Source organism: Salvelinus namaycush, unplaced genomic scaffold (assembly GCF_016432855.1).
Source record: "Salvelinus namaycush isolate Seneca unplaced genomic scaffold, SaNama_1.0 Scaffold6, whole genome shotgun sequence".
In the NCBI taxonomy this organism is placed as follows: Eukaryota; Metazoa; Chordata; class Actinopteri; order Salmoniformes; family Salmonidae; genus Salvelinus; species Salvelinus namaycush.
The window spans coordinates 696,643-721,765 of record NW_024061308.1 but is presented as its reverse complement, the minus strand read 5'-3'; the positions used below and the strand labels follow the sequence as shown (position 1 = coordinate 721,765).

The window sequence follows — 25,123 nt, the reverse complement described above, 5'->3', positions numbered from 1 at the left end:
TATCGCACTTGAGGAGGGGTGACTACACCGATTATTTGCTCACAATGAAGGAACTGTGCCAGCCCTGCCAAGAAGAAGGCATGGATGGACTTTTTGAGGGCAAACTGTTGGAGAGCTCTGTTTGAGTTAATACTACAAATATGAGCAAGATCAATTTTCTTCAACTCTACAGCAAAAACTTTTAGGCTTAAAATCAGGTTTTTACCTCTCAATTAACTTTGTGCAAATAAATCTGTTGTCATTCTAATGAAAGTCATTGAGATGCAATTTACTCATATTAGTCATTGCAGCTTTACATAATAGGCTTTGAGGCACTGAAAGGCAGGGGTCCTCGGGGACATTATCAGGCATTGATTCACAAAAGGCTACAGGACTGGACTCTGTGGCAATCCATTTTTGTGCTATTTGTGTGCCAAGAGGGATAAGAGTCCCCTCCCAGATCTCTTACTATCTCCATTCAGAGGGGTTGGGTTAAATGCGGAAAACACATTTCAGTTGTACAACTGACTAGGTATCCCCCTTTCCCCTTTCAACAGTTTGAAAGGACTGGGAGGGTGTTGATCCTCCTCTCCTCACTTCCAGATCAGTTATCCCCAGCGTGCATCCCTCTCCTCTGGGTCCACCTGATAAGTGTCTGTGTGTGAATCTCCTGTCTGTCCATCTGTCTGTCAGATAGGCTAACCAGCGCTGCTTCCCCGGGAGGGTCGCCAGCTCTGCCAGGACTCTGAAAGGAGAGCTGATTGGGTTTTAAGTTCCCTCAAAAGTGTAAAGGACAATTTAATCTGTATTTTCAGAAAAATAAACAAATATATTTTATTTTATTGTTATTTATTGCATGAATTGTATATGTTACTACTTCAGTTTCATGATCGGACTTAATACTTCATATTGGCACAACCATGGAGAAAGTTTCAAAATAATTAATAATTCTAATTAATTGCCAAAAATGTTAAATTAAAGTTAAACATCAGCTTCATATTCAACTTACTTCTGAGATGTATTGTGCTGAGACATTGGCTTAATTATGTAGATGGAGAGTGCCATGGCCAAATGTATGATTAGACTCTCCAGAAATAAGACAAGGACGTCTTTTCTCCTCAGACCAGACAGAGGTCTTTAAGTCAACTGATCAACAGCCAGGTAATGTTCACTAAATTTGGTAAATCAGACCACAACTCTATACTCCTGATTCCTGCTTCCAAGAAAAAATTAAAGCAGGAAGCACCAGTGACTCGGTCTATAAAAAAGTGGTCAGGTGAAGCAGATGCTAAACTACAGGACTGTTTTGCTATCACAGACTGGAACATGTTCCGGGATTCTTCCTATGGCATTGAGGAGTACACCACATCAGTCACTGCCTTTATCAATAAGTGCATTGAGGACGTCGTCCCCACAGTGACTGTACGTACATACCCCAACCAGAAGCCATGGATTACAGGCAACATTCACACTGAGCTAAAGGGCAGAGCTGCCGCTTTCAAGGTGCAGGACTCTAACCCGGAAGCTTACAAGAAATCCTGCTATGCCCTGCGACGAACCATCAAACAGGCAAAGCGTCAATACGGGGCTAAGATTGAATCATACTACACCGGCTCCGACGCTCGTCTTATGTGGCAGGGCTTGCAAACTATTACAGACTACAAAGGGAAGCACAGCCGTGAGCTGCCCAGTGACACGAGCCTACCAGACGAGCTAAATCACTTCTATGCTCGCTTTGAGGCAAGCAACACTGAGGCATGCATGAGAGAATCAGCTGTTCCCTACGACTGTGTGATCATGCTCTCCGTAGCCGACTTGAGTAAGACCTTTAAGCAGGTCAACATACACAAGGCTGCGGGGCCATACGGATTACCAGGACGTGTGCTCCGGGCATGTGCTGACCAACTGGCAGGTGTCTTCACTGACATTTTCAACATGTCCCTGTTTGAGTCTGTAATACCAACATGTTTCAAGCAGACCACCATAGTTCCTGTGCCCAAGAACACAAAGGCAACCTGCCTAAATGACTACAGACCCGTAGCACTCACGTCCGTAGCCATGAAGTGCTTTGAAAGGCTGCTCATGGCTCACATCAACACCATTATCCCAGAAACCCTAGACCCACTCCAATTTGCATACCGCCCAAACAGATCCACAGATGATACCATCTCTATTGCACTCCACACTGCCCTTTCCCACCTGGACAAAAGGAACACTTATGTGAGAATGCTATTCATTGACTACAGCTCAGCATTCAACACCATAGTACCCTCAAAGCTCATCACTAAGCTAAGGATCCTTGGACTCAACACCTCCCTCTGCAACTGGATCCTGGACTTCCTGACCCGCCCCAGGTGGTGAGGGTAGGTAACAACACATCTGCCACGCTGATCCTCAACACTGGCAGGCACGACTCCAACACCATCATTAAGTTTGCAGACGACACAACAGTGGTAGGCCTGATTACCGACAACGACGAGACAGCCTATAGGGAGGAGGACAGAGACCTGGCTGGGTGGTGCCAGAATAACAACCTATCCTTCAACGTAACCAAGACTAAGGAGATGATTGTGGACTACAGGAAAAGGAGGACCGAGTACGCCCCGATTCTCATCAACGGAGCTGTAGTGGAGCAGGTTGAGAGCTTCAAGTTCCTTGGTGTCCACATCACCAATAAACTAGAATGGTCCGAAAAGACCAAGACAGGCGTGAAGAGGGCACGACAAAGCCTATTCCCCCTCAGGAAACTAAAAAGATTTGGCATGGGTCCTGAGATCCTCAAAAGGTTCTACAGCTGCAACATCGAGAGCATCCTGACTGGTTGCATCACTGCCTGATACGGCAATTGCTCGGCCTCCGACCGCAAGGCACTACAGAGGGTAGTGTGTACGGCCCAGTACATCACTGGGGATAAACTGCTTGCCATCCAGGACCTCTACACCAGGCAGTGTCAGAGGAAGGCCCTAAAAATAGTTAAAGACCCCAGCCACCCCAGTCATAGACTGTTCTCTCTACTACCGGTACCGGAGTGCCAAGTCTAGGACAAAAAGGCTTCTCAACAGTTTTTACCCCCAAGCCATAAGACTCCTGAACAGGTAATCAAATGGCTACCCGGATTATTTGCATTGTGTGCCCCCCCCCCCCAACCCCTATTTTACGCTGCTGCTACTCTCTGTTTATCATATATGCACAGTCACTTTAACTATACATTCATGTACATATGTACATACATCCTCAATTGGCCCGACCAACCAGTGCTCCCGCACACTGGCTAACCGGGCTATTTGCATTGTGTCCCGCCACCCGCCACCCACAACCCGCCAATCCCTCTTTACGCTACATCTACTCTCTGTTCATCATATATGCATAGTCACTTTAACCATATATACATGTACATACTACCTCAATCAGCCTGACTAACCAGTGTCTGTATGTCGCCTCGCTACTTTTATAGCCTCGCTACTGTTTTTCACTGTCTTTTTTACTGTTGTTTTTATTTCTTTACTTACCTATTGTTCACCTAATACCTTTTTTGCACTATTGGTTAGTGATAAGTAAGCATTTCACTGTAAGGTCTACACCTGTTGTATTCAGCGCATGTGACAAATAAACTTGATTTGATGTGATGGGAGTCCAAGGCTCCGAGCCCAAAGAGAAGGCCTTTCACTTCGGAGTTCCTCCCCAGCCCAGTCCCCAGCCTGCCCAACCTCAATTGGAATCTATCTGGAATTCACTGTCTGGATGACTGGAGGTTAAAGCCACACATGCGGCCTGCTGTTGTGGACACAGCTCTGTTCCTTTAACTCCTGTCAGCAATCCCTGAACAGGAACACAGAGGGGGAGAACTACTGTGCTGCAGGCCTGGAGACATTCAGAGGGAGCCAGAACACCACAAGAGTCCTTGTGGTTCTGATGTCATGTCGCAGCAATTCTCCTGCTCCTCTCTCAGACTCACAGACACAGACTCTCCAGTTGCTGTTTTTTTTAAATACCATTTTATATGAACCCCCGTATTAATAAAAGCCCCAATTGAACAAGTATTCAAAAAATTGATCAAAGTACTACTACTCAGATTGGCACAATGTACGCAAAGCCTGTTTGGTGTTGAGAGCCATTAAGGCTGATTTGGGGGTCTGGGCCTGAATGGGCCTGGTAATGGCACAAAGGGAGAGCAGGGCTGTCATGACAATAGCACCTCTTTCCCCCTCTACCTCCCATATCTTCCCCCCTCAGCCCCTTCTGCCCCTGTGCCTAGGCCCAGTGTGTATAATCACTCCAGAAGACTCTGAGATGCTCTGATTAAGTATGGCTGACGATCGATGGGCATGACTGGAATATATTGTGGAGCCAGAGGTGTCATTAAACAGAGGTGTCATTAAACCCACTTGTGTGGGTTGCTGTGTGCACCTCGTCTGCCTCACTCTGCTCCGTCTAGGAGTTTGCCCCCTAGAGCTCTGCTCCGTGCCATGTTGATGTTATTTTCGAGGAGTGCCAGGTTTGAACCAAACACATGTGGGTTTTATTTTACACATAATTCAGGGTTCGCTAAACCTGCTGATAAATTCTCTGCACAGTAGTCTGTCTAGTCTCTACTCCCTCACATCCCTCCCCACCTCAGCCCAGTGTGGCCACCAATGCTTAGGTCAATACCTCTGCAGCCATTCCATTTTCAAACCCTGGAGTCTGTCTGACCTGCACAAAACAAGATTCTTTATCTGTTCATGTCATGTGGGACTTGTGGTTTCAGTGAGAAAGTCTGACTGGGACTGGGAAAAGAGGGCATTCAAACTGTGATTGAAAGTCATCAAAAAATAGCCAGTTGTGTGCAGAAATGTCAGAAGTCCTCTTAGAATTCTAAGACTGCAGGTCAGCCCTGAAGGTGACCTTGAAGCCAAGGAGTGTGAGGATGGAGAGAGGAAGGTTTAGGGAGGGTAAGAAGAAGACAGGTGTACGGGAGGGGGTGGGCACTGGGCAGGCACTGGAGGTGCTGACTGGTCTCCTGATGGGCTCTTTTCAGGGTGTTTGAGTCTGGTGGGAATGGGATTTGACGAGTGTGAAAGTCCCCTCTCCTCCATAAGAGTGACCTGGGACCCTGCTGGCCCCAGGCTGCTAAAGCATTTGCTCTGTCCCCCTTCTACTCTCACATTGCTCACTGACACTCCGCTCACGTCTCTCTCTCTCACAGTCCTCTCACGTTGCTCACTGACACTCCTCTCACGTTGCTCACTGACACTCCTCTCACGTCTCTCTCTCTCACAGTCCTCTCACGTTGCTCACTGACACTCCGCTCACGTCTCTCTCTCACAGTCCTCTCACGATGCTCACTGACACTCCAGTCGCCTATGATGATGACATCAGTAATGGTATCCAATGCTGAATAGAACATTTTATAGAACTACATTCCCCACAAATTGTCTAATGCTTTTGTTTTTCTGTTTCTTCACAACTGATCATTGTTGTTGAACTACTAAATAATCACTACTGAAACTATTTCCTGGAGGACTTAGACCGTCATTGTAAATATGAATTTGTTCTTAACTGACTTGCCTAGTTAAATAAAGGTTCAATTTATTTTATTTTTTATAAAAACTCACCATGTAAATGCAGCCAATTCATTCCGTGGACCTGAACAGTATTTATTTACTGTGCTCTGCTGTGCTTCATTACTAACTAGTCTATTATTGTAAATGACTTACAGTTGAAGTCGGACGTTTACATACACCTTAGCCAAATACATTTAAACTCAGTTTTTCACAATTCCTGACATTTAATCCTAGTAAAAATTCCCTGTCTTAGGTCAGTTAGGATCACCACTTTATTTTAAGAATGTGAAATGTCAGAATAATAGTAGAGAGAATTATTTATTTCAGCTTTTATTTCTTTCATCACATTCCCAGTGGGTCAGAAGTTTACATACACTCAATTAGTATTTGGTAGCATTGCCTTTAAATTGTTTAACTTGGGTCAAACGTTTCGGGTAGCATTCCAGAAGCTTCCCACAATAAGTTGGGTGAATTTTGGCCCATTCCTCCTGACAGAGCTGGTGTAACTGAGTCAGGTTTGTAAGCCTCCTTGCTCACACACACTTTTTCAGTTCTGCCCACAAATGTTCTATAGGATTGAGGTCAGAGCTTTGTGATGGCCACTCCAATACATTGACTTTGTGGTCCTTAAACCATTTTGCCACAACTTTGGAAGTATGCTTGCGGTCATTGTCCATTTGGAAGACCCATTTGCGACCAAGCTTTAACTTCCTGACTGATGTCGTGAGATGTTGCTTCAATATATCCACATAATTTTCCAACCTCATGATGCCATCTATTTTGTGAAGTGCACCAGTCCCTCCTGCAGCAAAGCACCCCCACAACATGATGCTGCCACCCCTGTGCTTCACGCTTGGGATGGTGTTCTTCGGCTTACAAGCCTCCCCCTTTTTCCTCCAAACATAACGATGGTCATTATGGCCAAACAGTTCTATTTTTGTGTCATCAGACCAGAGGACATTTCTCCAAAAAGTACAATCTTCGTCCCCATGTGCAGTTGCAAACCGTAGTCTGGCTTTTTGGAAAAATGGAAAAATTACTTGTGTCATGCACACCCTAGATCTCCTAACCGACTTGCCCAAACTATAGTTTGTTAACAAGACATTTGTGGAGTGGTTGAAAAGCGAGTTTTAATGACTCCAACCTAAGTGTATGTTAACTTCCGACTTCAACTGTATCTATTTGGATTGCTAAGGAGATGGACCACACTGGTGAAGGAATTTCACATCAAATCTGAATTTAGCATCTTGTTGTTTTTGCGTCTGCAACTGTTCTCAGTCTTCTCACACATCTCTTGCTCAGATGGCATCTTGGCAGTAGGCTTTTCTCTTGGGAACATGGCAAGAGTTCCTTTTATGTCTGACTCTGAATCAGTCCGGTACCTAGGCTGACGAAATCCGGTCCTATAACAGCTAGGGTTTCTCCCAATACATTTTTCCAGAGTGACCAACTTGAGGAACACCTGATCCATGCTCTTTTATTGTTCTTATATGTGTTATTGCATCACCTCAGTAAATTAGTCCAGTTGAGGGTTAGAGTATGCTGCTGTTGCTTGATATACCCATCTCGCGTTGTGCTTTTCCTGTTCTATTTTCTTCACATAAAAATCAAGCTTTTCTCTCATGAGAAAATAATATATATGAAAAAAGAAGGATATTTGTTAGTCATAGGGGGGAAAATTGATACAGTTACATATCACAATATTATTTTGGGATGATATTATATCAATATTTGACTCCAAGTATCAATTTGTACATATTTTTTATATGTAGCATTAGCTAGCGCTAGACGGCTGTACTATACCTTTGCCAAAACTCCGGTATTTTTGTTGTCCATCTTTTCATCACTTTAATTTCCATGACTTATCAAAAATCGTTTTCTCATGCTCTCTCTTGTCTTTCTGCAGCAGACAAAGTGAGCAATATGTTTGGAACATCAAATCACAATAAAATCACAGTATCGAATCGCAATATATCTCATATAGAATCGTGAGAATCGTAATACATATAGTATCAGCACCTATTTATCATGATCATAACGTATAGTGAGATCCCTGCCAATTCCCAGCTCTAGTAGGACACAGGGTGGAAAGGACACAGGGTGAGTGAAGGAGGGCTGTGCAGGCAGTAAGGTACACTTGTCATCGTTGGGGGGAGATGTTCTTCAGAGGAGATTGATATATCAGGCCCAGGAGGATTATGAGAGGAAATGATAGATGGGGTACACTGTAGTGTTCGGTTACGCATGGGATGGAGCTGGGTTGGGCTCTCTGTGTGTGTGTGTGCATGTTCGTGGGTGTGGGTGTGTCTGTATCTCTGTGTCTGTGTAGGCATGTGTCTGTGCGTGTGTGTGTGATGGGGCAGTCGTTTGAAGAACTGTGAAATCAGAATTGGTAAATGATGTAGGCCTAGATCTGTTGAGGCTCTGTTGATGCAGCGTGCATTTGCATCATTGAATCAGGATTATAAGATCAGGGTGTGCTTTCCTTCTGTCTAATGGAGTGGAAGTAAAGATAATGCCACTGCTCATATTTTATTGGGAGACCAGGAAATATTATTTTGCTATTGGGACCATTGACCCTCATCTAGACAGTGTCTCATTATGCTGACTATGCTTTTTACTCCAATTTGAATAGATGACTGCTGCCTGGAGTCTATTCGCATCATGTAAACTTGCATAAAAGACCCATGTGTATCGTAGTGTCCCTTTTCTAAGTGTAGCAGAAAATGACACTGAATTATAATCACCTTCGGTCTGAGTGGATCTGCCAACGTCACTGTTCGTTGTGTGTGAGATCCTCGTCCTCTCGAAGGAGGAAGTGGTAGAAACGGGCTCATTAGCAGCAATTCAGGAGAACAATGGGTGAAAATGAGAGTGAGTGTTAGAAGCCTCTTGACTTGGTATGGTGTAATCAGGCCTGGATGGGAGAGTTTAATGACAGAGCAGCGAGATGTGGAGGGCTGGACCCCAGACCCCACCTACTCCCACCTGTTGAGAGAGAAAGCTCATCTGGAATGTTTCTCTCGCTCTTTCTCTTTCTTTGTCAACCACCACTTTTGTTATGCGCTCCCTCCCTCCTTCCCTCTCTTCGCCTTAAGAAAACAGAGAGGGAAAGATGGTTCCAAATGGGTGCATTTTCCACGTCGCCACATACAGTTGAAGTTGGAAGTTTACATACACTTAGGTTGGAGTCATTAAAACTCGTTTTTCAACCACTCCACAAATTTATTGTAAGCAAACTATAGTTTTGGCAAGTCGGTTAGGACATCTACTTTGTGCATGACACTAGTAATTCTTCCAACAATTGTTTACAGACAGATTATTTCACTTATAATTCACTGTATCACAATTCCAGTGGGTCAGAAGTTTACATACACTAAGTTGACTGTGCCTTTAAACAGCTTGGAAATTCCAGAAAATGATGTCATGGCTTTAGAAGCTTCTGATAGACTAATTGACATCATTTGAGTCAATTGGAGGTGTACCTGTGAATGTATTTCAAGGCCTACCTTCAAACTCAGTGCCTCTTTGCTTGACATCATGGGAAAATCAAAAGAAATCAGCCAAGACCTCAGAAAGAAAATTGTAGACCTCCACAAGTCTGGTTCATCCTTGGGAGCAATTTCCAAATGCCTGAAGGTACTACGTTCATCTGTACAAACAATAGAACGCAAGTATAAACACCATGGGACCACGCAGCCGTCATACTGCTCGGGAAGGGACCTTATGAAGATGCTGGAGGAAAAGTACCTGTATCCACAGTAAAATGAGTCCTATATCGACATAACCTGAAAGGGCACTCAGCAATGAAGAAGCCACTGCTCCAAAACCGCCATAAAAAAGCCAGACTTCGGATTGCAACTGTACATGGGGACAAAGATCGTACTACAAACCTGACTCAGTTACACCAGCTCTGTTAGGTGGAATGGGCCAAAATTCACCCAACTTATTGTGGGAAGCTTGTGGAAGGCTACTCGAAACGTTTGTCCCAAGTTAAACAATTTAAAGGTAATGCTACCAAATACTAATTGAGTGTATGTAAACTTCTGACCCACTGGGAAAGTGATGAAGGAAATCAAAGCTGAAATATATAATTCTTTCTACTATTATTCTGACATTTCACATTCTTAAAATAAAGTGCTGATCCTAACTGACCTAAGACAGGGAATTAATTTGTACTAGGATTAAATGTCATATGAATTGTGAAAAACTGAGTTTTAATGTTTTTGGCTAAGGTGTATGTAAACTTTCGACTTGAACTGTAGGTCTGACTCATCTCACTGTTGTTCAAGCTGTTCAGAAGCTGAACTGTTGAGTTTGTGTATTAATCCTTTTGTGGCTGGTTGTGGCTGTCTAAAGGTGTCAGCGTGCTTCAGTTCGGCTGGCAGCTAGCCAAAGTCAGCTAGGAGAACCGAACGAGTGTGCTCGCATACTCCCTTAAAAGATCTTCACTTGAAAAACGAGAAAAAAGTGACAATAGTACTGTTTGTCCTATTCAAGACGCCGTAGCCAGTATATACGTCCTCAAAATAGTCCGAATTAATCTAAGGAATCTGTCATAAATTTTTTTTAAATGCAGAGGAGATCTTAGTCGCGCAATTTTACATCTAGGATGTTTGGTTCAGTATTTCTCAATGAAGAAATTTGCTTGAAAACGAGTCATTGACATCAAAGACTTCATTGAAGAATCCTTACAGTTGACCAATTATGGACAAGGGGCGTAGACTTCGGCTCCCGAACTTTGGCTGGCCTTGAGAAAAAATGTTGTGTGCCCGAGCTGCCCATAAAAAACTTACCGGAGTCCAAAATGAACAAAAACATCACAAAATATCATCATTATATATGCACAAACTGTTTCGAGCTTAACTGTCCCTTCTCTGTATCTACATGTTGGAATCCTCTTCCTTGTCTTGTGAGAAAGGCTCTCTGTGGCAGCAGCTATCAAGCAATCTCTGTGCCTGAGGCGTCTGACCACCAGGTGTTTTAGCCTTAGAGGGACCTGTCTCGGCCCTTTTCTCTCCCGGCGTCCCTCCCTCCTCAGGTCGGTCTTAGCTATCAGCCTCCATGCTTTCCACTGTGAGTCAATCTGTTATTTTGTTTTTCTCAACACCTCTCTCCTAGGTTCTCTTCTTTCAGATCCAGAATGCTGAAGCCAGGATGGATCCTCCAGGTCATCTGAGACGGTCCGTGTGTTCTCCCTGTTCTCTGTCTGCGACGGCCCCCTCATCCCCGAGCCTCGTCCCGCAGGGCCCCATCTGGCTCTCAGTCTTCCGGCAGCAGTCCCCAGTTGCGGAGTAGCAGTGGAAAGGCGAACCTGTAAATATGTCTGGATGGAGGTCTCAATGGCGTCTCGTCCTGCTGAACTCCCTGACCTGCGGCCTGGAGATTTGCGTGGCAGCTGGGATCACGTACGTTCCCCCCCTGCTGCTGGAGGCAGGGGTAGAGGAACAGTACATGACTATGGTACTAGGTAAGCCAGCTCTGGTTACTCCCCCCTTGTCCCCTCTCTCTGACAGGACATTCAATAGACATGAAAGAGTCTTCATCTAAGGGGAAGATGAGAGCCCCCCCCCCCCGCCACATTAGCTATATATCACCCAACACACACACATGCATGCACACACACACACACACACACACACACACACACACACACACACACACACACACACACAGAAACAGGCGTGTGCACGCGCCCATGCTCACACGCACGTGCGCACACACACACACATACACACTCCCTTGGGGAGAGAAACTGGAGAATAGGATTCATCCTTCTCTTCTGTTGTTCTCTAGCTGACCACTTGATGGATTGTTGGGTGTCAACTGTTTCCCATTATTTAATACATTAGACACTTCTCTCTTTTCCCAGTGTTTCTGGCGTGCCTTTTTCATGTTTTATGGTAGAAAATATGATTATACCCCATCGCATAATTTTTATGTCCCTTTTTATTGCAGTTAAACTGTCTGCAGATTGCAGTGCCAATCTAATTTGAGACTCATTAATGTAGTCCCAGTAAATGTGTAACTCATATGAAAGCCAAACAAATTGAAATGTATTCTGCGGGTTGATGAACAACTGTGTAGCATATGTGAATGATTTATCAGTTGTTGGTGGCTCAGACTTGATATTCAAATTGATTATGTCCTCTGTAGGAAGGGTAAAGGATAGGAAACAAACCTCTTATTAAAGTGTGTGTGTGTGTGTGTGTGCTTGCCTGCTAGCGGGCCTGTGACTGTGTGTGACTGTGTCTAGGAGATAGGGTTGGGCAGGGCCACAGGTCTCTTGCTATTTGTCCGTTTCCCACTGGCCTTGTAGGCGTCAATGAGGCCATTACCTTAATCAGAGGCCAAATCACCTGTTGCTTTGTTCAGGTCGTAATCAGGTGCTAATTGAAAGGCAGTGGGAGACAGAGAGACGGACGGCTGGAGGCAGCAGCACTTCGTTTCACAGGCCTACTTTTACTCTTTACATGAGTTGCACTTCACAACTCAAAACTGAAATGAAGCAGGTCATTTCAGATGTGAATATGAACACGTTTCCATTTGCCCTTTCACTTCTCACGCAGTCTCTGTTTTTGTTATGGATGTGTTTGTAATGTCTCTGCTAGTTTGGCTAATTTCTCGGAGCGTTGCTGCATTGTGTTCTATAATGTTTTCATTGCTGTGCAGCTAGGGCTTTTACTGGTGAGGGGTGTCAGAGGGCTTAGTGTGGAGGTACAGAGGACCAGTGCTCTGGGGGTCCTGTCCTAATGGAAGTGGACAGGGCAGTGCCCCAACAGCCCGTTAGAAAATGTATCTACAACAGCCTGCTGTCTCCTGATGGAACAGGCTCATTTTAGATCCCCATAGTTGAGTTTCTAATGTGGTTCTGGACTGTGGCCGCGGGTTTGTTCGACACTAACAACAGCACCCTACTCTTACCAACAGATACAAAGAGGGGTTGTTGTTGTTGTTAGATCTCATTGCCTGCAAACTGTGGCATGCTGTTATATTTGACCGAACATTAATGCTGAATTAGATGTTTAGGTTTAAAATCGACACCACACCACTGGCTCTATGTACAATTGAAGTCAGAAGTTTACATACACTTAGGTTGGAGTCATTAACACTCATTTTTCAACCACTCCACAAATGTCTTGTGAACAAACTATAGTGTTGGCAAGTCGGTTAGGACATCTACTTTGTGCATGACACAAGTAATTTTTCCAACAATTGTTTACAGACAGATTATTTCACCTGTAATTCACTGTATCACAATTCCAATGGGTCAGAAGTTTACATACACTTATTTGACTGTGCCTTTAAACAGCTTGGAAAATTCCAGAAAATTATGTCATTGTTTAGAAGCTTCTGTTAGGCTAATTTACATCATTTGAGTCAATTGGAGATGTACCTGTGGATGTATTTCAAGGCCTACCTTCAAACTCAGTGCCTCTTTGCTTGACATCATGGGGAAATCAAAATAAATCAGCCAGGACTTTAAAAAAAAATGTGTAGACCTCCACAAGTCTGGTTCATCCTTGGGAGCAATTTCCAAATGCCTGAAGGTGCCACGTTCATCTGTACAAACAATAGTACGCAAGTATAAACACCATGGGACCACGCAGCCATCATACCGCTCAGGAAGGAGACACGTTCTGTCTCCTAGAGATTAACGTACTTTGGTGCGAAAAGTGCAAATCAATCCCAGAACAACAGCAAAGAACCTTGTGAAGATGCTGGAGGAAACAGGTACCACAGTATCTATATCCACAGTAAAACAAGTCCTATATCGACATAACCTGAAAAGGCGCTCAGCAAGGAAGAAGCCACTGCTCCAAAACCACCATAAAAAGCCAGACTACGGTTTGCAACTGCACATGGGGACAAAGATCGTACTTTTTGTCCTCTGGTCTGATGAAACAAAAGTAGAACTGTTTGGCCATAATGACCATTGTTATGTTTGGAGGAAAAAGGGGGAGGCTTGCAAGCCGAAGAACACCATCCCAACCGTGAAGCACAGGGGTGGCAGCATCATGTTGTGGGGGTACTTTGCTGCAGGAGGGACTGGTGCACTTCACAAAATAGATGGCATCATGAGGTTGGAAAATGATGTGGATATATTGAAGCAACATCTCAAGACGTCAGTCAGGAAGTTAAAGCTTGGTCGCAAATGGGTCTTCCAAATGGATAATGACCCCAAAGATACTTCCAAAGTTGTGGCAAAATGGCTTAAGGACAACAAAGTCAAGGTATTGGAGTGGCCATCACAAAGCCCTGACGTCAATCCTATAGAACATTTGTGGGCAGAACTGAAAAAGTGTGTGCGAGCAAGGAGGCCTACACACCTGACTCAGTTACACCAGCTCTGTCAGGAGGAATGGACCAAAATTCACCCAACTTATTGTGGGAAGCTTGTGGAAGGCTACCCGAAACGTTTGACCCAAGTTAAACAATTTAAAGGCAATGCTAGAAAATACTAATTGAGTGTATGTAAACTTCTGACCCACTGGGAACGTGATGAAAGAAATCAAAGCTGAAATAAATAATTCTCTCTACTATTATTCTGACATTTCACATTCTTAAAATTAAGTGGTGATCCTAACTGACCTAAGACAGGGATTTTTACAACGATTAAATGTCATGAATTGTGAAAAACTGAGTTTAAATGTATTTGGCTAAGGTGTATGTAAACGTCCGACTTCAACTGTATAGCCACCATGCTGCACGACTGGCCCTGTGTACATTTGAACCTAAGTGTATGTAAACTTCCGACTTCAACAGTATATATAGCCACTGTGCTGCACCACTGACTCTGTGTGTATATATAGCCACCATGCTGCACCACTGACTCTGTGTATATATAGCCACTGTGCTGCACCACTGACTCTTTGTATATATAGCCACTGTGCTGCACCACTGACTCTGTGTATATATAGCCACCGTGCTGCACCACTGACTCTGTGTATATATAGCTACCGTGCTGCACCACTGACTCTGTGTATATATAGCCACCGTGCTGCACCACTGACTCTGTGTATATATAGCCACCGTGCTGCACCACTGACTCTGTGTATATATAGCCACCGTGCTGCACCACTGACTCTGTGTGTATATATTTGGCCACCGTTCTGCCGTGGATTTTTTGTGTAGGCGATGTGAATAGTTGCATCATCCTGTTGCCCGCAAATGGCTTCCAAATGGTTTGCTGTAAAGGCATTTCTTCTCTCTCTCTCAGATTATCTTGTGACCAAACGGATTGAGATTGTCCCTCCGAAATGTGCATATGGCAATTACAGCTCCAATGGACGGATAATATGAGGTGTCTTAACGTACACTCCACTCTCCCTCTCTCTAAACAGCTGCACGCACCAGGATATTTTTTTTATTTGTATCGTTCCCACACAACCCGTAAACCTGATCGGGGAATGGCACAAAACCTCATTCACTTTCTGCTTTAGCTTCTTCTAATGGAACGGTCAAGTGTTAAGTGAATGGAGATGGAAATTGTGTCCTGGAGGCTTATGTCTGATTTTCCTAGCAGTAATGTCAGATTCTCAGATGCAGTCCATCTACTTTATCTCATGGCTACTTCTCTGGATTTATACTTCCCAGTTGCCTCTCTTTAATTCTTTAATCTACTCTTCTACTCTGCTTTCTGTAGAGTGGCTCAGAGGCATGTCTTATGTTAGAAAATCACATTATAGTGTGTGTCCTGTATATGAGTGCAAAGCACATTGTGGTGTGTGTATACTGCTTATATGTTAAAGATCACATGGTGGTGTGTGTATACTGCTTATAAGTTAGTGTGTGTGTGTGTGTGTGTGTGTGTGTGTGTGTGTGTGTGTGTGTGTGTGTGTGTGTGTGTGTGTGTGTGTGTGTGTGTGTGTGTGTGTGTGTGTGTGTGTGTGTGTGTGTGTGTGTGTGTGTGTGTGTGTGCATGTGTACTGTATCAAGTTAAAAAGCACATTGCTGTGTGTGTATTCTATATGAGAAAGTGCATTGCGGTGTGCATACATACTAGGATTGTATGTCAAATCATATTGATTGGTCACATACACATATTTAGCAGATGTTATTGCGGGTGTAGTGAAATGCTTGTGGTGTGTGGTGAGGGAAAGATAGCTCATATTTAGCAGAGTAGGACTGTGTGTGAGAGTTCAGACTGTGCCATCAGGCTCTACACACTGGATTGTTATGATGGGCTTCCACAGCTGCGGCAGCCAGGCAGAAATGTGAGTGAGGGTCTGACTGCAGTGACCCATTCTGTATGTCTCTGTCTCTGGCCTTCCGTCCGCCTGTCTGTCCGTCCGCCAGTCTGTCTGTGGGGCTGCTCCACTGAGAGCCTGTCAACATGAACTAAACCCCCAACCAACCACATTTTTTTTACCACAGGAAATGTTTTCCTGGGAACCATTACACAACTTAATGCCAATAAAATAGTATCTGGTTTCTTTCATTTCATTGTGTAACAGTTTCCAACAAAGTGTTGTTGTCAGATATCCATCCAGGTAGAAAAATCCCAAACATAAAAGGTCATTGTCTGGGAATGGAATAATGGAATATTCATTATACTCTCCAGTCTCCACACATATTTAATCAGAATGACACTTGTGGCGTCCCTCATGTGGATCTAGTTAATATGTTTTATTTTTTTATATTTTTGATGGAATTTGCAACCATGTTTTCAAAAGAAGCATTCCGTGCGTGTTCCCATTGTGAAACCAGAGGCATACATCTGGCCATTGTGGGGAATGCGAGTTGGAATGTGAGTTGTGTTGCTCCACAAGCAGCCTTTGTCATGAGGTGTTCCTATTAGCCCAAGCTAGCAGTGGGGAGCAGTGGGGAGGAGAGGGAGGTTAACGGTGAGTTAGCTCGGGGCACAGAACCATCTGTAGGCATCCTTCACAAGCACTCAAAGAGATGGATGTAGCAGTGAAGCGGCCAGTGGGGCCACAGAGCCTGCCTCCAAGCCCTGTCAGCATGGGGAAGGTAGTGAAATAGTAAACTGGAAGATACCAGAAAACATCAGATGCAGCCAGGACATTTGTTGGATTGCACATTTCCCAGTTATCAGGTAAATATTGTGGTAAAACTCAAATCCAATAACTATTATGTTGACTTTGACTTTGATACTGACAACCAATGAATCAACCTCACTACTTCCCTCCTTTCTGTTCCCAGGTATCGGCCCAGTGTTAGGTCTCATCTTCATCCCTCTGATTGGCTCAGCCAGTGACCATTGCAACAGCAGCTACGGCCGCCGCCGGCCCTTCATCTGGCTGCTGTCCCTGGGAGTCCTCTTAGCCCTCCTCATCATCCCCCATGCAGACCTGCTGGCTGCTTACTTCTCCTGGGGCGGATGCGCCCTGCAGGTGGCCTTCCTCATCCTCGGTGTGGGCCTGCTCGACTTCTGTGGCCAGGTGTGCTTCACGCCGCTGGAGGCGCTCCTGTCTGACCTGTACCGCAACGAGGAGGACTGCAACCAGGCCTTTGCCATGTTCTCCTTTATGGTCAGCCTGGGAGGCTGTGTGGGCTACCTGTTGCCTGCGCTGGACTGGAGCCGAGGCCTGCTGTCAGTCTACCTGGGTGGCCAGGCAGAGTGCCTCTTCTTCATGCTCATCCTCATCTTCGTGACCAGCGTGCTGATCACCATGAAGGTGTCGGAGGAGCCGCCATGCGCCGCGGCCCTGGAGCCTGGTCCTCTCTTGGAGGCAGGTCGCTGTGGTTTGCCGCGCTCCTGCCCCTACCTGCTCAAATTGGTTCCGTTACTGTGCCTGCTGAGGACGTGCTGGTCCATGACTCCGGCCATCTACCGCAGCTACTTCCACGTGCCCCGGGTGATGAGGCAGCTGTGCATGGCCCAGCTCTGCAGCTGGATGGCCGTCATGTCCTTCATGCTCTTTTACACAGACTTTATGGGGGAGGGGCTGTACGAAGGCATGCCCAGCGCCGCCCCCGGGACCGCCTCCAGGAAGCGCTATGAGGACGGTGAGTTGACTCTCTTTTTGTAGATATACTGTGACTCTATCACTAACTTTGGCAGGGCAAGCTTCAGAGTGCCTCTCCATCTCTCATGTAGACACTATTTGATATTATCACATAAACACTTTGGCTGGGCAAGCTCTGCTTCATTGGGACTAGATCCTTGTTCTTTGATGGATTTACAATCAGAGAACCCAAAGTTCTCAAATGGCCAATAGAGCAGTGGTGTAAAGTAACAAAGTAAAAATTGTTTGGAGTACTACTTAAGTCGTTTTTTGGGGTACCTGTACTTTACTATTTATATGTTTGACAACTTAAAATTTTACTCCACTACATTCCTAAATAAAATATGTACATTTTACTCCCATACATTTTCCTTAACACCAAAAAGTACTTGTTGCATTTCGAATGCTCAGGCAGGACAACAATATGGTCCAATTCATGCACCTAGCAATATAACACGTTGTCATCCCTACTGCCTCTTATCTGGCAGAGACTCGATGTTTGTAAATGATGTCTGAGTCTTGGAGTGTGACCCTGGCTGTCCATAAAAAATGTAAAAAGAACATTGTGCTGCGGAGGTTTGCTTAATATAAGGGATTTGATGTATAGCGTTTACTTTTACTTTTTACTTTTCCTCAAGTATAAAAATGTACTACTTTTTCCACCACTGTACTTAAGTACATTTCAATCCAGATAATGTATGTGCTGTTACAAAGAAGAAAAAAACATATATGCTATGAAGATTACACGTTTATAGTCGTAGCTACATCCATCGTAACAAGAAATAGTTGACAATGGTGGTCATTTCAGCTCGTTGTATTTTTTTTCCAATCACTATGACTGATTGGTGGCACATTCCACTAAGACAGTTTGCTCATAGTTGTGTGTTCTCGTCCCACATGAGACAGATATATATTTTTTCTTCAAATCCTTTATTTACAATATTCATCCCGTTGCCACACACTTCTAATTCTGAAAAGTGAAAGCATACCTGTGAGAGGAGTCGCTCAATGCATTCTTACTTACAATGACAGCCTACCCCGGCCAAACCCGGGCGACGCTGGGTCAATTGTGCGCCGCCCTAGACGTCGGATTGGCCGTGAAGCATTTACGGTGATACGGCCTCTGCAGAAGTCAGGGCATTCATACTTCTTGCGCTTCGCAGAGCAACGCAGAGCTGTTGTGCAGAGCTGTTGTGAAGGAAGTTGTCAAGGAAGTGAGTTTGTGTTTATACAGGACCTCTGAATCACCTACCATCAACCAATCATGTCAATGCAAAGCTATAAGTAGCTATATGGAGCCCTCCGCATTGTTAAAAAATGTGGGAGGTGCACGGCGATGCAATACGGAGCTCAATTTGGCCTCTGCATGCCTCCAGAGGCTCCACAATTGCGTCACACCTTCCATACCACATTTTCAGTTCAAGCATAAATTGGCTTTTACCCTTTAATAGTGTGGTTCCTAATCCCCTACACACTTAGAAAAAAGATTGGTTGCAGATAGAACCCTTTTTGGTTCCAGGTAGAACCCTCTGTGGAAAGGGTTCTACATTGAACCCAAAAGGGTTCTACCTGGAACCAAAAATGGTTCTTCAAAGGGTTCTCCTATGGCAGGGATCTGCAACAGGCAGCCGGTGGGCCAAAACCAGCCCGCAAGCCATTTTTTATGACTAGAAAGATTACTAAAATTGAAGGAATTCAGCAAAAAGAAATCTGTTCCCAAGTAATCGCACAAAAGAAAAAAGAGATGTGATTGTGTCTCAATGTAATCAACGTGTTAAATTATTGTTATTTTCATATACAATCTTTTTTTGGGCTTAGATGTGGTCTGTGTACAAATTATAATATTTTCCGTCCCCCCGACCATTCACGCCAACAAAAATCGTCCCGCGGCTGTATCTAGTTGCCTAATAGCCGAATAACTCTTTTAGGTTCTTGATAGCACCATTTTCGTGTAGAAGATTGCATAGCTTTATTGGATGAGAAGGGGAAGGTCACCGTAAAAGGAGAAGAGCACTGTCAGTGTCTTTGACCTTCAAACTGCATTAAATCTGACTGGCGGATCACACAGCAGCCTTGGTTGGGGGTGACCTGTGTGAGACAGGCATAGTATCCCAGACTCCCAGCAGAGAGAGGTGAGAGACAAAGAGAGACAGACCCAGAGCAAAAGAGACAAAGTGAGAGTGAGCACCCTCCAGGTCTCTTCTCTGTGTGTAGTGGAGCTCTGCAATGCTTCCTGATTCTACCTCCCTCTCTCTCTCCCATGCATGCAGGACCAGGAGGAATGTCACACTCACAGTGCATTAATGTCATAATCAGTGCACAAAGAGCATGTTCATTCAAGTACAGGACAGGCCAAGCACAAAAGTCTGAAGCCTGACATCATATTTATTGAAGTTATAACAAAGCATGTATTATTAAATCAAATCCAATCAAATCAAACTTTATTTGTCACATGCGCCGAATACAATAAGTGTAAACCTTACCGTGAAATGCTTACTTACAAGCCCTTAACCAACAGTGCAGTTCAAGAAGAGTTAAGAAAATATTTAAAGTAAAAAATAATAAAAAGTAACACAATAAAATAACAATAACGAGGCTATATACAGGGAGTACCGGTGTTTGGCCACGCAGTCGTGGGGGAACAGGGAGGACAGGAGGGGACTAAGTACACTCCCCTGAGGGGTCCCAGTGTTGAGGAAAAGCATGGGAAACGTGTTGTTGCCTACCCTTACCACCTTGGGGCGGCCGTCAGCAAGTCCAGGATCCAGTTGCAGAGGGAAGTGTTTAGTCCCAGGGTCCTTAGCTTAGTGATGAGCTTTGTGGCCACTATGGTGTTGAACGCTGAGCTGTAGTCAATGAACAGCATTCTCACATAGGTGTTCCTTTTGTCCAGGTGGGAAAGGGCAGTGTGGAGTGCGATTGAGATTACACCCCATAATTGAGATTATCTTGTGTTGATTATCTTTTTTTACCGCAATGTGGCTTTTCCTCAGTGCAGGTCTGATTGTATACCCTGAACTTCCAATGCTGGTTAAAGCTAATCCACTATCTCATGCAGTGTTTGTAATGTGGGCTTAGTCCTTTGCTTTAAAACAGCTAGTCCATCCACATCCTTTTCCCATGTAATATTAGCTGCCATGTTGCTGAACTTGTGACCTATGCACTTACAGCCTACTGTAATATCAGACCGCTTTAAATACTACAAAAAAAGTCGGTCCGGGTAGACTTCTTTCCATGGTAGTTGTAGGCCCCTTCATGTATTTATTTGGAATATAGATCCTCCTTGTAATGTCATGTAGACTGTAGAGGGTAGAACAAACTGGTTTTCAGACATATTTGAGCTCAGGAGTCTGCACCTCCTCTGTCGGGTGTTTGAACACTGAATTTCTCTTCAATGGGTGAGACCCTGAGCAGGCGCTGGTGGGACCCAGACCTGGGTTCAAATACTTAAAAAAAAAAAAAAAACGATTTCACCTTTATTTAACCAGGTAGGCTAGTTGAGAACAAGTTCTCATTTACAACTGCGACCTGGCCAAGATAAAGCAAAGCAGGGCGACACAAACAACAACACAGAGTTACACATGGAATAAACAAACATACAGTCAATTACACAATAGAAAAAAAAGTCTATATACAGTGTGTGCAAATGAGGTAAGATAAGGGAGTTAAGACAATAAATAGGCCATAGTGGCGAAATAATTACAATTTAGCATTAACACTGGAGTGATGGATGTGCAGAAGATGAAGATAGTTGAATTCTTTGGAGCGTTCGCTCTATCCTATCTGGAGTGCCAGATGGGCAGGGTTCTCAGTTTTGGGACTATCCTATTTGTAACGGTCGTCGTAATCCTCCTCCTCAGACGAGGAGGAGAGGCGAGAAGGATCAGACCAATATGCGGAGTGGTTTGTGTCCATGATTATTTATTAACAAAAATAACCGGAACACTAATGAAACAAAATGACAAAAGAGAAACGAACCGACAAACAGTCCCGTGTGGCACGAATACAGACACGAGATACAAACACCCACAAAACACACGTGAATCACAGGCTGCCTAAGTATGATTCTCAATCAGGGACAACGAATGACAGCTGTCTCTGATTGAGAATCATACCCGGCCGAACACAAACATCCCAACAAGAAAATAACACATCGACAACCCACCCCAACTCACGCCCTGACCAACTAAATAAATACAAGAAAAGGAAAAACAGGTCAGGAACGTGACATAACCCCCCCCCCTTAAGGTGCGAACTCCGGGCGCACCAGCATAAAGTCTAGGGGAGGGTCTGGGTGGGCGTCTGTCCACGGTGGCAGCTCTGGCGCTGGTCGTGGTCCCCACCCCACCATAGTCAAACCCCGCTTCCTTGGCCTCCTCCCAATGGCCACCCTCCAAATTAACCCCACCGGACTGAGGGGCAACACCGGAATGAGGGGCAACACCGGAATGAGGGGCAACACCGGAATGAGGGGCGGATCCTGGCTGGCTGGCTCTGGCGGATCCTGGCTGGACGGCTCTGGCGGATCCTGGCTGGACGGCTCTGGCGGATCCTGGCTGGACGGCTCTGGCGGATCCTGGCTGGCCGGCTCTGGCGGATCCTGGCTGGCCGGCTCTGGCGGATCCTGGCTGGCCGGCTCTGGCGGATCCTGGCTGGCCGGCTCTGGCGGCTCCTGGCTGGCTGGCTCTGGCAGCTCCTGGCTGGACGGCTCTGGCAGCTCCTGGCTGGACGGCTCTGGCAGCTCCTGGCTGGGCGGCTCTGGCTGGTCCTGGCTGGACGGCTCTGGCTGGTTCTGGCTGGACGGCTCTGGCTGGTCCTGGCTGGACGGCTCTGGCTGGTCCTGGCTGGATGGCTCTGGCTGGTCCTGGCTGGACGGCTCTGAAGGCTCAGTACAGACGGGCAGCTCTGACGGCTCGGAACAGACGGGCAGCGCTGGGCAGGCAGACAGTTCAGACAGCGCTGGGCAGGCAGACAGTTCAGACAGCGCTGGGCAGGCAGACAGTTCAGACAGCGCTGGGCAGGCAGACAGTTCAGACAGCGCTGGGCAGGCAGGCAGCTCAGACACTGGCTGCGCTGGAGAGGAGGAAGGCTCTGACAGCGCTGGACAGGTGGGAGCAACCGGAGAGAGAAGACGGAGAGACAGCCTGGTGCGGGGGGCTGCCACCGGAGGACTGGTACGTGGAGGTGGCACCGGAAAAACCGGACCGTGAAGGAGGACACGTGCTCTTGAGCACCGAGCCCACCCAACCTTACCTGGTTGAATGGCCCCCGTAGCCCTGCCAGTGCGGCGAGGTGGAATAGCCCGCACTGGGCTATGCTGGCGAACCGGGGACACCATTTGTAAGGCTGGTGCCATGTACGCCGGCCCGAGGAGACGCACTGGAGGCCAGATGCGTTGGGCCGGCTTCATGACACCCGGCTCGATGCCCAACCTAGCCCGGCCAGTGCGGCAAGGTGGAATAGCCCGCACTGGACTAAACACGCGTACTGGGGACACCGTGCGCTTTACCGCATAACACGGTGTCTGACCAGTACGACGCCCTCTCACTCCACGGTAAGCACGGGGAGTTGGCTCAGGTATCCTACCCGGCTTTGCCACACTCCGCGTGTGCCCCCCCCAAGAAATTTTTGGGTCTGACTCTCGGGCTTCCGTGCTAGCCGCGTACCTTCATACCGCCGGTTCCTCTCTCCGGTTGCCTCTGCTCTCCTCGCTGCCTCCAGCTGTTCCCATGGGAGGCGATCCTTACCGTCCAAGACGTCTTCCCATGTCCATTCCTGTGTCTGTCTCTGCTGCTGTCGCTGCCCTTTTCCACTCCGCTTGGTCCTTTGGTGGTGGGTGTTTCTGTAACGGTCGTCGTAATCCTCCTCCTCGGACGAGGAGGAGAGGCGAGAAGGATCAGACCAATATGCGGAGTGGTTTGTGTCCATGATTATTTATTAACAAAAATAACCGGAACACTAATGAAACAAAATGACAAAAGAGAAACGAACCGACAAACAGTCCCGTGTGGCACGAATACAGACACGAGATACAAACACCCACAAAACACACGTGAATCACAGGCTGCCTAAGTATGATTCTCAATCAGGGACAACGAATGACAGCTGTCTCTGATTGAGAATCATACCCGGCCGAACACAAACATCCCAACAAGAAAATAACACATCGACAACCCACCCCAACTCACGCCCTGACCAACTAAATAAATACAAGAAAAGGAAAAACAGGTCAGGAACGTGACTCTATTAGTCTATTAAGCCAGGCAAGCTCGATCAAGCACATATTAAGTATTTGAAAAGATATCAAATAGTTTTTTTAACCCAGATCTGGTGGAACTGGAGCAAGAGCTACCGCCTCAGCAAACATGTCAATTTGGTCTGTGATGGTTTCCGATACAGTCCAGTCAAACTGTTTGCTGACTCAACTGTTTGCTGGTCTTTAAATTCCTCACAGAGCAGATCTCTTCTGTGTGTTGATGGCGTATGCAAGCAGAATTTCAAAACACATAAAGAACCATTAATGCAGCTATAGGTTAATCTGTGGTAAAGTGTGTTGTATCTTTAGATGGGTTGAAAGTATGATGTGAAATGGAAAAAACACACTTAGAACACAGATCATTATCCGGATCCTACAGGGGTAGTTTTGAATACTTAGTGTCCGGATCAGGCTACTGGTTGTATTTTACATTTGCAACCGCAGCAGGTTGTGGTGTATTAGTATTGTGTTTGACCTTGGGTTGTTCCGTTTGTGTATTGTCACACCCTGATCTGTTTCACCTGTCTTTGTGATTGTCTCCACCCCCCTCCAGGTGTCACCCATCTTCCCCATTATCCCCTGTGTATGTATACCTGTGTTCTCTGTTTGTCTGTTGCCAGTTCGTCTTGTTTGTTCAAGTCAACCAGCGTTTTGTGTCTCAGCTCCTGCTTTTTGCAGTCTCTCTTTTCTCGCCCTCCTGGTTTTGACCCTTGCTTGTCCTGACTCTGAGCTCGCCTGCCTGACCACTCTGCCTGCCCCTGACACTGAGCCTGCCTGCCGACCTGTACCCCCCTCTGGATTACCGACCTCTGCCTTACCCTGACCCTGACCCTGAGCCTGCCGGCCGCCCGGTACCGTTGCCCCACCTCTGGTTTACAGACCCCTGCCTGCCTTGACCTGTCTATTGCCTGCCCCTGTTGGAATATTAACTATTGTTTATTTGATGTGGTCTGCATCTGGGTTTTACCTTCATACCTGATATGTATGCATGAACCTGAGGCGATTAGCAATCGAATGGCTAGCTTACTAACTAGAATTAGAATAATGAAGAATTACTGTAACCAATAACCATTTTTTATATATATTTTTCCTCCTGCGGGGACGGGGGCCTGGGATTAAAAATAAAAATAAATACAATATAAATATAGGACAAAACACTCATCACAACAAGAGAGGCAACACAACACTACATAAAGAGAGACCTAAGACAACAACATAGCAAGGCAGCAACACATAACACAGCATGGTAGCAACACAACATGACAACAACATGGTAGCAACACAACATGGTAGCAGCACAAAACATGGTACAAACATTATTGGGCACAGACAACAGCACAAAGGGCAAGAATGTAGAGACAACAATACATCAC

At 45.7% G+C, this 25,123-nt stretch overlaps 1 protein-coding gene across 1 annotated transcript in view; it reads left to right on the top strand.

The window, feature by feature from the left end:
* LOC120042001 (solute carrier family 45 member 3-like) overlaps positions 1 to 25,123 on the top strand; it is a 64,877-nt gene that overhangs the window by 28,826 nt on the left and 10,928 nt on the right. Inside the window, exons 2-3 of the mRNA XM_038986874.1 lie at positions 10,644 to 10,992; positions 16,689 to 17,495. Of these exons, the coding sequence (XP_038842802.1) occupies positions 10,845 to 10,992; positions 16,689 to 17,495 (955 nt within the window). The 5' untranslated portion in view covers positions 10,644 to 10,844. The remainder of the gene's footprint in view (positions 1 to 10,643; positions 10,993 to 16,688; positions 17,496 to 25,123) is intronic.